This window comes from Barbus barbus (assembly GCF_936440315.1).
Source record: "Barbus barbus genome assembly, chromosome: 14".
Taxonomy (NCBI): Eukaryota; Metazoa; Chordata; class Actinopteri; order Cypriniformes; family Cyprinidae; genus Barbus; species Barbus barbus.
Genome location: NC_136742.1, coordinates 27067749 through 27085830, shown reverse-complemented (window position 1 = coordinate 27085830; position 18082 = coordinate 27067749). Strand labels below are relative to the sequence as shown.

Sequence of the window (18082 nt, the reverse complement as noted above, 5' to 3'; positions counted from 1 at the left end):
TAGTGGCCATGTCTCTGAGCAGGACAGAACATGAGCAAGAGCCCCTGAAGATGCTGCTTCCTCTCTCCCATCTCCCTTACGTCTGCTTTCCCCCTCCAAGTCTCCATGCTCCATTACACGCTTTGTTTCCAGACTGATGCTCTGTAAATGATGCATGAGGCCAGTGTCAGAGTGAAGCTCGTGTGAAGGAAGCCAGGTGGAAATGTGGGTCTTTTTTATTGGGTTATGTGCTGTCACTTTCACTCTTTCTTCTGCTGTCTGTACCTGTCTGCTTAAATGCATGTTTGTCAGGTAGTAACGGTAAGGAGCATCTTAGAGAAATTACATTTACATTATGCATACAGTCTAGTGCTAAGTTTGGGATTCTAAATTGAATTTAAACCTGGAAATAATCAGCCGATTTTAGGATTTAGGACTAAAAAACATTATTTAAAAAAAAAAATAGATTTAAAGATCTCTGCTTATTAAATGTTCTTGGGTGAAAAAAAAAACTGATTCTAATAAATGTTCCCATCACATTTCAAGCCAAAATAAAATAATTTTAGAACATTTATAGAAGATTTATTTCCATTGCTTTTTTTTTTGCTTTTTTAATTTTTATAATTCAAATTATACTCTGTTTTATTTTTATATTCTCATCACTGTGATTATTAGTAACTTTTACTTATTTATTTGTATTTATTTATTTACCAATCAGTCAGTATATCTTAGTATAATATAAATCTTAAATGTATATAAATTGAAGGCAAGACAAAAAGACTATATCTATCTATCTATCTATCTATCTATCTATCTATCTATCTATCTATCTATCTATCTATCTATCTATCTATCTATCTATCTATCTATCTATCTATCTATTAATTACATTTACTAAATTTCTTATATATATTAGGGGTGTAACAGTTCACAAAATTCACGGTTCAGTACGTAATTTGTTTTAAACCATGAAGGTGAGCCAATGTTTAGCAGACAAGCATGCGTTTAGACACGTGCAAATTTTGCGCAATATTTATGCTGGTGAACATCTTAATCGCAGTCAATTCACTATGCAGAAATATGTAATGACGGAGCTTTTGGCATCTGATGCCGCTTATTCTGTCAGAGACGACAGAATAAGCGGCATATTTTGTGTTAAACAGGTTATTTTTGAAAGTCGGTGCTTGAAATAAAGTCGGTGCTTTTTTTTTTATTGATGACTGCAATGTTAATATTTTAATTATAGGACTATAATTCATTGTATAGCCTAATAGACCTTTTTTAAAAACATTTTAACTGAGGAGTAAATAGCCTAATCTTATCTTCGCAGCATGTCAGTTATGTGGTAATTACTGCAGGGCAAATTAATTGTAATTGTAATTTTATAATAAAAGTAACTTCATAATAATAATAGGCCTAATAAAAATAAGAATGTAACAGGCCTACATTAATTGGAAACGCCTAACACTCTAATATTGCCAATAATTGATGTTTTTGACAATATCTCTGGCTATCGTCAATACAAGATCATCGTCTTTTGACGCACCCCAGGAAGGGGAGGTTATCGCAGGGCAGACAGCACATTGCCTGTTACGTTGTTTGGGCAGCCTTGTTGAGCACAGTGGCGCTGAGAACATTATATTTCACACACTTTAAGCTCTTTTATTTTCTAAACGTAATAGGATTAGTCCAACGAATCGTTCAGTTTGTAATGTGTACCGAACCGAAAGCCTCGTACCGAACGGTTCAATACGAACACACGTATCGTTACACGCTTAAAAAAATATATATATATATATATACCCAAAGAATTGGGTATACCCCCAAAAAATTATTATAGTTTCATTATTATTTATTATAATTATTTTATTGTACTAACATTATAACATTTATTTACTATTTAAATGAAAAATAAATTAATCTTGAATTAATATATTATATTAATATTAATTTTAATGTGATGAGATTATAAAATACCTTTGCATTTCGTTAATCATCAACCAATAAAATATGCATGAAAAAGGACTCTTTGTCTCACTCTCTCTTGTTTTCTCATGCAGGCAGAAAACCTCCTGCTGGATGCAGATATGAACATTAAGATCGCAGACTTCGGTTTCAGTAATGAATTCACTTTTGGGAACAAACTAGACACGTTTTGTGGCAGCCCTCCGTATGCGGCCCCTGAGCTTTTCCAAGGCAAAAAGTATGACGGGCCTGAGGTGGATGTGTGGAGTCTGGGGGTCATACTCTACACACTGGTCAGTGGATCACTGCCCTTTGATGGACAGAATCTAAAGGTTAGTGTGCGCAGCCCTGAAAGGTCACTTTTGCCCTCCTAAACATTCACAGAGAGTCATACAACTGAGAAGCTGTGGTAGTGATTCATGAAAAATCCTGGATGAAGTCAGTGATTTATTAAAGCAATAAGCCATATGAGGTTATGCTTTATAATTGTTTTAAGCAAACTGCAAAGGAGAATGGTAAAGTCATTGCATCCTGCAACTTTTCATGGCTCATTACTTTTAGAAAATAGTGGTAACAGTCAATAAATACACTAAATAATTCAATAAAAATGCATTTAAGATGCGTGTCACAAGTGTGCATATATTAGCTATTTGACTTCAGATCTCGTCCAATCAGATTTTACAGCCAAAATGACCTTTTTACTTGCAGGAGCTCCGTGAGCGGGTGTTGAGGGGTAAATATCGAATTCCCTTCTACATGTCGACTGACTGTGAGAACCTCCTGAAACGCTTCCTGGTGCTGAACCCCGTCAAACGGGGAACACTTGAGGTGAGAATCTGTGCTGAAGCTGTAAAGATACATGGCAGTGTACACAAATAGGGCTTATAACTGAAGTATGTATTGGTCGGTGAAAAGAGGTGGGGTTTTTTTTATATTGTTAGCTTGTGTAAATATAATGACAATTAAAAAATAAATAATAAAATAAATAAAAAATTTTAAAAGTATTCAATAAAAAAATTGTAATTTAATTTAAATGTTGGTTAACGTTGTTTGTTTGATCACTTCTAAATTCTTCTAAAATCATTTTTAGCAATAAAAATCTAAATTAAATATTTCAAATTTGAGATTTAATAAATAATAAAGTCAGTGTTTTAATGTTAAATTATAGTCATTTACCAAAAACCAGAGAGAATAATTGTTTAATAATTCTTATGTACATTAATTTGGGTAACAGGGTTGAATCGAAAGATTCACATGTAAATAAATGTGTTTTAAACAAATTACTTTTCATAGTTTTTTTTTTTAGGTTAATTGAACATTTTCAGTAGGTCTTACAAAAAAAAAAAAAAAAAAAAAAAAATGTATGCATCTAATGTTTAAAAAAAAAAAAAAGGGGGCTCCAGAGTGTACAGTGTACATAGAAGGTACCACCTTGATTAATGAAAACACATAAACCTCTCTTCCACATTCCCAATAAAAACACAGCCAAGCATGTCATCTCGTCTCTTTCCCTCTATTCTCCCTCCATCACAACCTTTAGCCTGAGTGCACACTTTCATCACAGCATGCTTTCTCTTCCCAATTAATTTAACATGACACTCATTCCCAGACACACCCTGGCTGTTTAAACTTACACAGTGAGTCCTCGCAGAGTCCCAGCGCCTCCATTGTTTGGGGGCTTTATGGGCAGGATAAATACTGTTCACTTCACGGCCCATAATGCACATGCTGAATTATAGCCCTGTTGCAAGAAACTCAGAATAAAATGATGTCTGCTGATGAATAATTGAGGATTTGAGAGGCTCTGTGCACTCAAGCGTGTGTTATACCACTCACTAATATATATATATATATATATATATATATATATATATATATATATATATATATATATATATTTATATATGTGTGTGTATGTGTGTGTGTGTGTTTGTGTGGTCTTTTCATATGGGCCACTTTATTTACTACATGTGATGAAATGATATACAAAATGATAAAATCTTGCCAGAACTTATATAAATGCATGCATAATTCTAAAACCTTGACATTTACATTTTTATATTTGAATTTCAAGTTATAGGTACTTTTGTTGTTGCAAAAAAAAAAAATCTGTTCCAGCTTTAGAGAATAGACTGTATTTTGTGTCAAGATTTTTCCAGTTGACCCACTTTAAAAAAAAAAAAAAAGTATTTTGTTTTCTGCATAATCTAGCAGAACCTCTCACACAGCTCTGTATATGTCTGTTTCAGCAAATCATGAAGGATCGATGGATCAACGCAGGCTGTGAGGAGGACGAGCTCAAGCCGTTTGTGGAGCCGGAGCTCGACATCTCGGATCAGAAGAGAATCGGTATGAGATCAGCATTCTTACATGCAATTATTTTTAGAAACAAAGTACTGTAGGACAGGGGGCTTCAAATTTTAAAATGTGACTTTTACATTTAAAGTGAACTTAAAGTACTGTAAGATTATTTACAATGAGGTTGTGCTAGTAAAGTTAATACCGCCGTCCTATGGCTACATATTACTGCTCCTTACTAAAATTAATACTCCTTAATAAAAAAGCAGAACTCGAATGTGAAACTTCTCAGTTAGACCAGATTTTTTTCAGAAATAAAGCAAAGGGTCATTAGTTTAAGGCACAAAACATGCTTAACACAGGTATGGGAATGCAAAAGCTCCTAGCTACGCAAACTTGATTTCATGCATCATTGAATTCTGGCAGACCACAGTTCATAACATTGCAAGTGTACAGTATATTGCATTTTCAGTGATGCTTTAACATGCATTAGTGTCAGTTGTTTTCTTCTACAATCAGTTTTTTTCTTTCAGGTCAACTACTGTCATGGTGGAGCAACAGTTTGAATAGAATCTTGCTGAGAAAGTTCGTTAAAATTAGTTTGGGGTCAAGTTTGTTTTTTTGTGTGTTTTTGAAAAAAAAAAATCTTATGCTTACCAAGGCTGCATTTATTTGATCAAAAATAAAGTAAAACAGTAATATTGTAAAATATTATTACAATTAAAAATAGCTATTTTTTATTTGAATATATTTTAAAATGAATTTGTGATGCAAAGCTGAATATTCAGCATCATTACTCCAGTCTTCAGTGTCACGTGATCCTTCAGAAATCATTTTAATATACTGATTTGCTGCTCAAGAAACATTTCTTAGTGTTATCGATGTTGAAAGCAATTGTGCAGACTAATATTTTTGAAGGATTCTTTGAGTAGAAATTTCAAAAGAACAACAGTTATTTAAAATCTATTTAATTCTAATAATTTGTAAAAGATTATAAATGTCTTTGCTGTCACTTTTTTATCAATTTAATGTATAAACTTATTTAATGAATAACAGTATTAATAAAATCTTACTGACCACATACATTTGAACAGTGTACCTGAATAGTAATATCCAGTTTAATTGCACATTTAAAGGCAACTCTTGAGCACTGACGTTTGTGAAAGTCTTTTGGATTTTTAGCTGGATAGACAAAACAGAATCCAAATTTATAGACATAATAAGAGCTTTTCCACCCGCTCATGATATTATTGTTATTAGTGAGTTTTCGTGGGAGTGAGCCAGAGCTTTATGGTTTACGAAAGCCATTAAAGGAGATCCAAATATTTAGATGTTTTGGCTTTAGCGCGTTGCATAATGTCAATCACCGTTTTTGTTTTTGCTCAGCAGAAGCTGTTAGTCTTGCATGCTTCCTTCAACGTGACGCTGATTGTGGTTGGTGTGCCTGTGGGTTTCAGCAGAGTGCAGGGGTCGATGGTATCTGAGGTTAGATGGGCCCTGTTCTTTCCACTGCTGCTGCTGCAGGCCCGTCTGCCTTTCAAACTCGCCATTGATCTCTAAGCCCCAGTTCTGTGTCCCGAAAAGCATTTGCAGCTAGTGCTGGAACAGCTCAATTGAGCCGAGGCCATCACATTTAGTGACGTGACATATGGCTAAGTATGGTGACCCGTACTCGGAATTCGTGCTCTGCATTTAACCCATCCAAAGTGCACACACACACACCGTGAACATACACCCGGAGCAGTGGACAGCCATTTATGCTGCGGCGCCCGAGGAGCAGTTATTGAGTCGTGGTATTGAGGGTGGAGAGAGATTCAAAAAACTGCTTGAGGGTGGAGAGAGATACATTCATTCCCCCCACCTACAATCCCTGCCGGCCCGAGACTCAAACATGCAACCTTTTGATTACGAGTCCGACTCTCTAACCATTAGGCCACATCTTCCCCATTTTCATTGTAAAGCTAAAAGAATACCAGGAATTATACTAGATCTCTATTTTTTTACTTATGAGGGCTGTTGAGATACAAAGTAGCCAGACATTATTCATGAAGATTTGGAATAAACATGTTAAAATTCTTTGTGATGTTCAAGGTTGGCTAAAATACATGTAGCTCAGCTTTCGGCTACTCTGCTTTTTATATATCAGTCAACACAGAGTCAAGATGCACACGTTTTTATCAATCTAATGGGGAAAAGCTGTTTTTAAAAGGTATCATGTGTTTATTCCTGTGATGGCAAAAGCTGAATTTTCAGCAGCCATTACTGCAGTCTGTTGAGGCCTTTGAAAAACTTGGAGGTCAACCAATTTTGACACTTAACCAGCTGGTAACAGTATCCTACATTGACTGCTGGTATATGGTTTGTTGCAGATATCATGGTAGGAATGGGTTACTCAAGGGAGGAGATCCACGAATCTCTAACCAGGATGAAGTATGACGAAATCACGGCTACCTACCTGCTGCTAGGAAGGAAGTCCACTGAGGTGAGTTAGTTCACAGTTATGTTTTAGAGCTGTTTGGTTGCAATGCACAGTTGGGGGGTTAAAGATCTAGCTAAATAAGAGCATACAGTACTGTTCAAAAGTTTAGTATTTGGTAAGATTTTGTAATATTTTTAAAAAGTCTTTTATGTTCACTAAGGCTGCATTTATTGGGGGGAAAAATTAATCAAATTTAAAAAAAATCAAGGAAAAACTGCAATATTGTGAAATATTATTGCAATTTAATAAATGTTTTCTTTTTTTGTTTGTTTATTTTAATATAAATTCTGTTGTATAATATTTTATTTATAAATGTAATATATATTTTTTTTAAATATTCCTGTAATGGCAAAGCTGAATTTTCAGCATCATTACTCCCAGTCTTCAGTGTCACATGATCCTTCAGAAATCATTCTAATATGCTGATTTGATATCATAGCTGATTTTGCATATTTTTGTGGAAACCATGATCTATTTTTTCAAGATTATTTGATTAGTAGAAAGTCCAAAAGAACAGCATTTATTTGAAATAAAAATCTTTTGTTAAATGTCTTTACTGTCGCATTTGATCAATTTAATTCATCCTTGTTAACTAAATATTACTTTTGAACTGTGGTGTGTCTGAGTAAGATATGTTAGTGTGATTTGACACCTAGTCTCAGCCTCAAGGCACAAACCCGGCAAGTAATAAATATATACTCTTGCAACTATACATTTGCTTTGTTTGTAGATTTATAGTCTCTACCTTTGGAAATTTTAGGCACAAAATGTAACCATTTTCCCCTGGTGTGTTTGACATTGTCTGTATAACCTGCCATGGAAATTACTGTACCTTTATTTCATTGAGTTACCACTTAGTTGCACTCTGCTCTATTATTGTGGTGTCATCGATGTTAGATTTACCCACCCATAAAGGTCGGTTAGACAACCCTTTCCTGTCTAGGTAGACAGAAAAAACCCAATAAGCTGCAGTGTGGGCTAGTCTTTATACCCAACGTCTGGCTATATTTGACATCTGATAATGAATGTTACAGGCTTGTAGCGTGTCAGCTGGCATTCTAAACCCATCTGGTTATCTGATCAAACTGGATTAGCCAATTGCATTCACTCATTTCTCTCTGTGCACTAATCTATACATCCAGACATAATAAAGAATGTTTCTGTCTCATGCAGTTTTTTTTTCATTTTGTTTTGTGATCACAGTTGGAGGTGAGTGATTCCAGCTCCAGCAGTAACCTCTCTTTGGCGAAGGCCAAACCCAACAGCGAGCAAAATAACGGCCAGTCACCATCTCACCTCAAAGTCCAAAAGAACATCTCCTCCAACCAGAAACAGCGTCGTTACAGTGACCAGAGTGAGCGTGCTTTTTGGATTTTAAATAGTGCTGTGAGTTCTTTGTCTTTCTAATCTCCATTCCTCTCCTCTACAGCTGGTCCAACCATTCCCTCGGTGGGTTACCCCAAGAGAAGTCAGACCACTTCTGCAGAAAGTGACCATAAAGAGGATGGCAGTGCACAGGCACGTAAGTCCAGCTCATCTGGAAGTCGTGGCATGGCTCCACCGAGCCCCATGCTGGGCAATGCCAACAACCCAAACAAGGCCGACATTCCTGACCGCAAAAAGAGCGCCGGTGCCCCTGGGGTAAGCTGCTACCACCCAAGATCTTTTGTATCGTTATTGTTTATACATCTGACGAGAATCCAACAAATCTGAACCAGGGTTATTATAACTAATACCATAAACAAAACTTAAAATAAAAAATACTTAATATAAAATCAACCCTAGCTAAAATAAAATATAGAAAACTTTTATTTCAGCTAGTTTTCTCATTTTAATTTACTTGATGTACTAAAATAACTAAACCTAAAACTGAAATAAAATGTAAATAATGTAAACGTATATTTTTTTAAATGATAAAAAAACACACGAAAAATGATAAAAACAACCAAATTACTAAAACTTAAATTCAAAATATTAGAAACTATAATAGTATTTCAGTGATACTAAAGCATGGAGCAACAAGTTGGTTTTTATAATCTGTTATTTTATTTATTATTATTTTATTTTATGAATTTTTGTTTGTTTAATTAGGTAGATGTCAGGTAAACATGTCAGCTGTAAGAAATATCAATTCATTGTTTTTAATTTATCCTTATTTTGTTCAACCAAGATCTTTTAATCAGTGCTGTTTTCAGTTGAATCGTGAACAAAACTTTGTTCAAAATATGAAAAACTTCACTAGTGCACCTACCATCAGTTATTGCAATAATAACATTTTAAAATGAAACAGTCTTTTTTCAATTCTGAAAAGTCTCAAAGTTTACAGCTAAATTGAAATAAATATGGTTTTTGATGCTATTTAATGCTCATTAAAGTGTTTCTTTAACAACAAATTAGAGTAGAAACAATTATATAATTAAAAAGTTGATATGCAATTTAAATGTTTATGTACAACTTTCTGTTTTAGTGTTGATTAGTAAATAAACGTAATGAATTAATTGATTATTAAACACGATTTCCTAAATTTTGGTGTTTCATTTCAGTGCATCACTGATTAAGACTCGCACTATTATATGTATTTCTGCAGAGCAGTTCTGTGTCCAGCGGTATGACCAGGAGAAACACATACGTGTGTAGTGACAGGAACGCCACAGACCGCCACGCTGTTATCCAGAACGGCAAAGAGAACAGGTGAGTCCCTGAGACATCTCATTTTTAGGTCAAAGGTTGTGAATCTCCATTTTCCCTTTCATCAACAACACCGGTTTACAGGAAACGCCACCGTGTTGCTCAAAACAATGATTGACAGCAAGGAACAACTTGCGTCTTTTCATCCTCACTCAACCAGATATTTTCACAAAAAATTTCTCATCTACAGGTTTATAAATGTTTGTGGAGCTTCATCTGTTTGTTTGGTTTTTTTCTCCGATGCAGTATTTGAAGATGGAGCTTTGGTTTAACACTTTACATTACGTTACTTTATCATGTAGACCTTAGACTGAATTGCTGAATGATACTGATGTAACTTCTAAGGCTGTATAATTAATCAGATTCAAATTGTGATATGGCCTGGTGTTAATGCTTATTGAATTACAGTTCAGATACCAGTATTTGTCAAAATATTCTGAATATATTTAATAATAATATATAATTATAATTATATAAAGATTATATACAATTAAATAAAAAAATAATGCAATATATATAATATCAACCATTTTTAACCAATTGTGCAGTCACACTGACTATTTACTTGACATATCATAAGCAAAATTAAAGTTTTTCATCTTTCTAATGATGGTGTTGTCTAAGCATTCATGACTATATTGATGCTTTTTCTAGAGGAAGATCTGTAGAAATACAGATGGACAATGAGACATATATGGGCATGCAAGGACATAGTCCCTTCAGATTCATTTGGATGTCTGCATTACACTTTTTGAGTTCACAAAGAGGCCTCTGTCCTGCTGACTCATGCCAATGACGTATTACAGAAAACAACGGCCAACCTGGCTGTGCCAGTCTGCCATGCTGAACCGCTTAGCTTTGCCATGCAGTTCACAGAGAGGGACAAAACATGTGCCGAATCCCATATTAGGGATACACAGAAGTCAAAGTCACAGATTTGACTTGTCCTAAAGGGGTAGTTCAATCAAAAGTGAACTATTTGTCATCATTAACTCATCCTCATGTCATTTTCAAATCTTTATACACTACTGTTCAAAACTTCGGTTTGGAGATCCAAAGTATTAAGCAGCACAATTGTTTTCAACATTTATAATAAGAAGCATTAATGAGCTGCAAATCAACATTTCTGAAGAATCGTGTGACACTGAAGACTGGAAAATTTAGCTTTGGATCACGGAAATAAATGACATTTTAAACCATATTAATATGGAAAATTGTCATTTTAAATTGTAATTATATTTCGCAATATTACTGTTTTTACTGTATATTTTGATCAAATAAATGCAGCCTTGGTGAGCATAGGAGGCTTAAAAAACATAAAATCTTACCAAACACAAACTTTAGAATAGTAGTGTACATTTATCTTTCTTCTGGGGGAAAAAATTGTTTGAAGTTTTCCATAAAATGACAATTCAATGGGGTCCAGTGTTGTTTTGGACCTGACTGACCTTCATTAAGTTTTATGTTCCACTGAAGAAAAAAGTCATAGTTTGGAGTGACATAAGGGTGAGTAAATGATGCAGACTTTTATTTTATCTTAAGTAAACTATCCTGTAAAGCTAGCATTTTTAAGGGGAGTTGACATCAGACACACATTCACATTAACACATTTTGAAAGATCAGTCGACCATCGGGATCCACCCGTATTCTACTTTACTCTCTCTTTGTATTCTTCTCTGCTCTAAGTTTTTTTTATTTTATCTCATATGCTCTGCTTTCTTCGTACATACTATATCTGATCCATCCCGCTGCTGTTTATTTGCCCGCCTGCCATTGGCCAGCCTGAGTGAAATGTCGGGATGTGTCAGCACGAGTCCGACGGCATATGCCGTTGCTCTCGCCAGCTCATCGGCTTCGGTCCGTCTGCGCCACCAAAAGGCCACGTCCCTCTCGGCCTCCGGACACACCTGCCGCATCACCTTGCCGCCCAACGACGGCACCTCTGATCTCTTCAGGCCCAAGTAAAGACGAGTTTAGCGTCTGTCTCTAATCTTAGTGTGTCTCTCTAACGCCCTCTGACCTCTCTGCTGACTGCATCTTTAATTTTCCCGCCACCCTCATATCATCCCTATAGTGTCTCAACCAATCCAGGAGGACTTGTCGTGGAACTTTAACGTTTGAGGATTTCCTGCATCTTCCCATTTAAAAAGTGAACTAACTTTGTTGTGTCTAAACCCACTAATATAGTATATAAACAACATTAACCTAGTAAATGACTATAAAGGACTGTGGAGATGTTTTATTATTATTTTGATTGTTATGGTGTGCAAAAAACGTATGCAGATTAAGAATTTTGTTGAGCACAGATTGCTAGAGTTAAATTATGGTCAAGTCACATTTATAGATGCTCGTTAGTTTGAAATTTAATGTAACATTTAAGCTATATATGTCACTTAAAAATGGCAAACTAACAAACCTATAATAGTGACTTATCCATTCAAACATTTGTAGAATATGTTCATAATTAATGTGAGGAACTAAACCTGTGGTTACTCTGCAATTTGAAGAGAACTGACTACATGCATTGACTTAGAATCAAGAAAACACTGCTTTATTTAAAGCAATCACATAAATTAGGTCTGAGAAAAGGTCTAACTTCATTTGTTTGGTGATTTATTGTTTTGCCTTGATATTTTGTTATTTCTGTTGTAATATTTAAAGGGATTCACTCAGCCTCGTGTTATTTCAAACCCGCATGACTTTCTTCTGCAGGACACAAAAGAAAATATTTGTGTTTTAAAATATTGACTTTGAAATATGAAATATTGAAATAATGCCCCAATGGCTTCTACTGTAAAGACAACAAAAACACTGAGACATTTGTCAAAATATCTTCTGTTGTTTTCCACAGATAAAATAAATTCCAGGTTTGGAATGATATGAGTACGTGTTAATGATAGAATTAGAATTTTTATGGTGGACTATCCCTTTAAGTGTCCAAAGACCACCAGCTTGTACCAGTGTAACCAGTGTTGTTTGCCCATTTTCCTATTTCATCACATTGCGACCCTGATTCTTCTCTCTTCAGTACGAGCGCGGCTCAGACGAGTCAGCGGAACCCCGGTGCCTCCACCCACAGCATTAGTAGCGCGACTCCCCCGGACCGCCTGCGTTTCCCACGAGGCACGCTGAGCCGCAGCACTTTCCATGGTGGCCAGCTGAGGGAGCGACGCACGGCCACTTATAACGGACCCCCAGCCTCTCCAACTTTATCACACGATGCCACGCCACTCTCACAGTCCCGGAGCCGCGGGTCAACAAACCTCTTCACAAAGCTCACATCCAAGCTCACGCGCAGGTAAACAAACGCTTCACCTTAATACATTTATAACAAGCCATTATTCCCTATGGAATTTGGTTTTCCGTGGAATAAGAATAGAGGAGTTCATTTGCAATTTGGTAAAAATATAAGTTTTAGAACGTAACATTTTATGGAAACATTTCCGCTCACAATTAACTCACAATTTGGACTTTGTTTCTTGCATTTCTGATAAAAGAAGTCAAAATTAGACTCATAATATAGACTCACAATTCTTAATTTGTACTCATAATTCTGTTTTTCCCCCACAGAATTAAAAATCAAGGTAATTATGACTTCTCATCTCACAATTTTGACTTGTCCTCTCAGAATAGCGGAAAAAGTCAGAATTGTGAGCTTTAAAAGTCACAATTACTTTTTTTTTCTTATTCTGTGGTGGAAACAGGCTACCATAGTAGTTTGATTTAATGCTTTGTTTTGAATAGATAAAGGGGTTTGTTAATTGAAAAAGATAAATATTTTGTAAACAGCTATTATAAAACTACTGAAAAATATAGTTAAGTTAGTAGCTTTAACTTCCCATCACTGGATGTTATGCAGCAGTTTTGGCATGTTAGAACTATTTCCAACAACACCAGATCAGTGGCAGTGGAATCAGATTCCCCTATATTTCCTCAAGAGACGATACATCTGCTCTAGATGTTGATCAGTGTCTCTGTTTTCTGTTTTCTTTTGTAGAAATATGTCATTCAGGTTTACCAAAAGGTAGGACCCTCGACAGTTAATTAGCACTGAAATATGAAGTTTAACTCTTAACCCTAGTGTGAAGACGTTTTCGATTAATCGCTTGTCACTCACCTTTGACCCACTGTCTCTTAATCGGAGTGCGACTAAGCATGCCTGAGACTTCTGCTGTTTTCTGATGAGCAGCACCTGACAAACATTACTAATCACCCATGCATGCCTGTTCACAGGTTACAGCTGAGCACAATAGATCCATTAGACTACTTACAGTTTTAAACCTTAGATCCTCCTTTTCCATTCACACCTTTTATCTTCAAGGAGGAAGGTTGTGTGTGTTTTGTACAGTTAGATGAAAAACTACAGCATTCAATAGTGGGAACATTAGTTCGATGATGGTATTCTTCAGTCAGCCATGTAGAATCAAAGCCTCTGAAATTAAATAATGTTGTTTTCCTCCTTTAATTTTTTTATGTAACTGAATAAAATTTATTTTTATTATTATTATTTATTTTTTTATTTTTAAAATTTTTTTTTTTCCTTTATATTTTTACTATTGAAATGTTGTTGTTGTATGCATTTGTCAATTTTATTTAATTTCTGTATTTTGTTAAATGGGTGTGTATAGAGTATTTAAAGAGTGTTAACTTTTAGTTTTAGTTACTTTTTCTTATTTGCAAGTCGCTTTGGATAAAAGTGTCTTCTAAATGACTAAAAAAAAAGTAAAAGTTATAAAAACATACATGGGTCACATTTAACCCTAAATCAAAAGAAATGGGGAATTGATCATTTTTTTTATAATAAAAAGTATTTATTTATTTATTTATTGAATGGCATTTATTTTTGACACATTTACAACATATTTTCCCCCAAAATTCTAATTACTATAATGCATCTGGAGTCTTTTAACACAAACATACATTATATATAATAAAAATAATTTTAATTGTAATATAATGTTAAAATATAATTTGAATTATAAGTATTCTAATATTATAATATAGTTATAATAATACAAGGATTTTTATTTTTAAAAATGCATCTGCTTAAATTGAAGGCAGTACAACTAATGCTACTGTGAAATAAATACTTGACGTATTAAATAATTAAATACTTTTTGCTTTACAGTAATGACAAGTTTTTTTCTCTATTACAGTAATGCGAATTTGGCAGGAAAACATTATTTATGTTGTGCAAAAATCATCATGGTTCAAAAATAGCTATTATTTTCTTTCATGCAGTTTTTTTTTTTTATTGAAATATATTTATTATATTTGTGTAAAAATATGGTGTGGACATTTTCCTGACAGGCTTTGTGAGATTTATACAAGTCATCATTAGCATATACTGTGTTTTGCTTAAAAATTCATCTTTATATATCAATCTACACTGACTATAAAGAAATCAACACATTAATGCATTTCCTGCGATACGGTAACAGACTTGCTCTTGGTTGTGTAATTCAGGCCACCCTACTGGGCTCTTAATTTAGCAGCTGACAGATGTGGCGATTGAGAGGGGTTCTTTACAAGATTTCTGGAGTTAAGGTACAAAGATTGCCTTTTGCGACAACCACCCTTTCCCAATTTCACCCTTCATGCTCCAGAATCCAGCTCTAGAAGTAGCATTTGCCCAGGATCGCCTGATTCCAGCTCTTCCTTTTTGACCTACCCAGTCGTATTGTTCCTGCAGGTGGTCTCGCAATCCCAGCGCTTTCACTCCCACCAGTGCTGTTATGATACCAACAGATAACAGTTTTTTTGTTTTGATGGAGAACTTCGGTTTTTGTGATCCAAAAGTTGGTCAAATGTCAGGTTAAAGACATTGAAAGCTCTTGTTCTTTATAAATAAGAACACTTGGCTAATTTTATTTGGAGTCTGGTAATTTTTTAAAGAATATTCCAGGATATAAACCAGTTTCTGGCCTGAGATGCTTTCAAGAGATCATAAGTTGTATTAAACCCATAATATTCCTTTCAGAAGTTGCAGGATGCAGCAGTGAAGCTGTCCCAGTGGATGTTGATCTATGTCAAAGGCAGTTTGCCTCTTATTGTTGCCCCATAAGAGCACTTATCCACCAGCATCCTCTCCTCTGACCGCTGCTCACTGCCCTCGCCGCTGCATGACCTCTCCCAGTCTCTTTTACATGTTCTATTCTGTATAATGGATGATTAATGTCCATTTATAACTGAATATATTGTATTTAATGTACTTTGTAGTATGTAGCATTAATGTCATAAAACAGGAGAGTGGGTTCAGATGAGTCAGTGGGTGAGATGTTAACATACATTTAGTGACAGTCCATTATATATAGCTGCCTAAGACTGAAAATAAGCATTTTTATGCAAAAAAATTCTTACTTTTTATTTGTATCTAAAATATATATTATTTAATATATTTTCCCCAAATATGTATCATATACTACCATTCAAAAGTTTAGGATAAGTAATTTTTTTTTTTTTTTTTTGCTGTTTTTAAAGTAGTCTCTTATGCTCCCCAAAGCTGCATTTATTTAAAAAAATAATAATATTATTATTGTAAATATTATTACAATTTAAAACCGCTTTTTTTCTATTTGAATATATTTTAAAATGTAATTTATTCCTGTGATGCAAAGCTGAATTTTCAGCATCATTATTCCAGTCTTCAGTGTCACATGATCCTTCAGAAATCATTCTAATATACTGATTCGCTGCTTAAGAAACATTTCTTATTTTTATCAATGTTGATAGAACAGTTCTGCTTAATATTTTTGTGAAACTTGCACAAAAAAAAAATAAAATATATATATATATATATATATATATATATATATATATATATATATATATATATATATATATATATACATATAATAATAATAATTGGGGGGGGGGGGGGGGGTCTGTGATTAAAGTTATTTGGTCTTATTCTAAATAGAAATCTTTTGTAATATAAATACCGTAAATTTTTAGTCATTTGATGCATCCTTTCTGAATAAAATTATTTAATTATTTAGTTTATAAAATCTTACAGACTACTGAAGGATGTGTTAATTGGCATGAATTATGAAATGAAGCTACCAAAAAAGAAATGTGTCATTTGGTTTGGGATATGCTGTGCCAAAAACAGCTTTCAACTTTATTCTCATTTCATTTAACAGCAGATATCTTGAAATATTAATTTACGTCAACACAATAATGAAGATCAAATATTTATAATTATCTGAATTAATTTCAAAGCTATATCTTTTCTCCCTGCCTAGAAGACTGCCCCACATTATTTCTTTTTAAGCAAATGTCCCATATTTTTCAATTTTAAATTGTGTTTTGTCTTTCTTACCAGACAAAATGAGCTCAGTTGTGTGCACTGCATGGAATCTATTTAGAACAGGAAGCTGAATCATAGGGTACAGGAAAGGGTATCTGTAATACCCTCTGTCGCCTCCTTTCCCATTTTATCTCTCCACACAGGCCAGCTATAAGTGTATGTCCAATATTCCTCTCCACTTACACAGGAAATTGTATCTGTTGTTGGCGTTCTCTCCAACATTGGCTTTGATATTCTCTCTCTTTTGTCCTAGGATGTCTGAAAAGCTATTGTTGTCTTATCTTCCTTTCCTTGATCAGCTGAGTCTCAGATTTTCTTGCCTCTAAACTATTTTTCTCTTTTTCATCCTGGTTTTCAAAGAGTGCCGGCAGAATGTGATAGAAACGGGAGGTATGAGGATTCAAGGTGAGACAGGACATCTGGTTTTACAGTTCTTTGCCTTCTATAACACTTCTTCACAGACTTAACCTCATTGTGTTAAATAATTCTCTATAAACATACATAAACTGGCATCTGGCATAATTCAAAACCAGTGATGTGTGAATATTCATTTATTCTGATCTGTCGCAAACTCATTGACATTTAGCTCTATTGCTCTGCCCTCTTGTGGCAAAAAGAAGAAAGTACAACATGATTATTAGTGTTTGCTAAGATCACAGCAATGTTACTCATACTTAGGGATCAGGGTTCTTTAAATATATAATCACTCCTAATACCACACACACAACACTATCTAACAAGGTTTGTATTAAAAACTATTATGAATACAAAAATTAGAAGATTTTTTTCATTAAAACAAAGTTGGTCGTTATGATTTTATAAATGTTTTCAAAGACGTCTCTTATGCTCACAAAGGCTGCATTTATTTGATCAAACATAGTAAAAACAGTAATATTGTGAAATATTATTACAGTTTAAAAGAACAGTTTTCTATTTGAATACATTTTAAATAGAATTTATTCTTAAGATGCAAAGCTGAATTTCCAGCAGCCATTAATCTAGCCTTCAGAGTCACGTGATCAATAGAAATTTCAACAGAACAGCATTTATTTGAAATAGAAATATTTTGTAACATTACAAATGTTTCTAATACCATATATGAACAGTGTTCTTGCTGAATAAAAATATTTAGTACATTCTATTAAAAAATAAAAATCTTACTGACCCAAAACTTGTCAATTCTGATGTATACTTAATGGGGGGGGGGGGGGGGGGGGGGGGGGGTTCAAGTGTCTTCAAAAATTTAAAACTGTAATACAATTCAAAACAGAAATCTTGGTTACGTTTCAATTTTTGAACATACAAACAAAATGAAAGCTATTAACTAGATCTAGAATACACCTGAAATGAAAAATGACTGTTCT

At 34.3% G+C, this 18082-nt stretch overlaps 1 protein-coding gene across 6 annotated transcripts in view; it reads left to right on the top strand.

Moving 5' to 3' along the window:
- LOC306880677 (MAP/microtubule affinity-regulating kinase 3) overlaps window positions 1-18082 on the top strand; it is a gene marked incomplete at its 5' end in the record, with an annotated part of 61685 nt that overhangs the window by 41434 nt on the left and 2169 nt on the right. For 3 of the 6 annotated variants that reach the window (XM_079434376.1, XM_079434380.1, XM_079434379.1), the window contains 10 exons: window positions 2040-2276; window positions 2653-2772; window positions 4194-4293; window positions 6612-6724; window positions 7925-8075; window positions 8151-8362; window positions 9309-9412; window positions 12438-12707; window positions 13407-13433; window positions 17079-17123. In XM_079434376.1, coding sequence (XP_079290502.1) covers window positions 2040-2276; window positions 2653-2772; window positions 4194-4293; window positions 6612-6724; window positions 7925-8075; window positions 8151-8362; window positions 9309-9412; window positions 12438-12707; window positions 13407-13433; window positions 17079-17123 — 1379 coding nt within the window. The remainder of the gene's footprint in view (window positions 1-2039; window positions 2277-2652; window positions 2773-4193; window positions 4294-6611; window positions 6725-7924; window positions 8076-8150; window positions 8363-9308; window positions 9413-12437; window positions 12708-13406; window positions 13434-17078; window positions 17124-18082) is intronic. The other 3 variants (XM_079434377.1, XM_079434381.1, XM_079434378.1) reach the window with 2 other exon arrangements.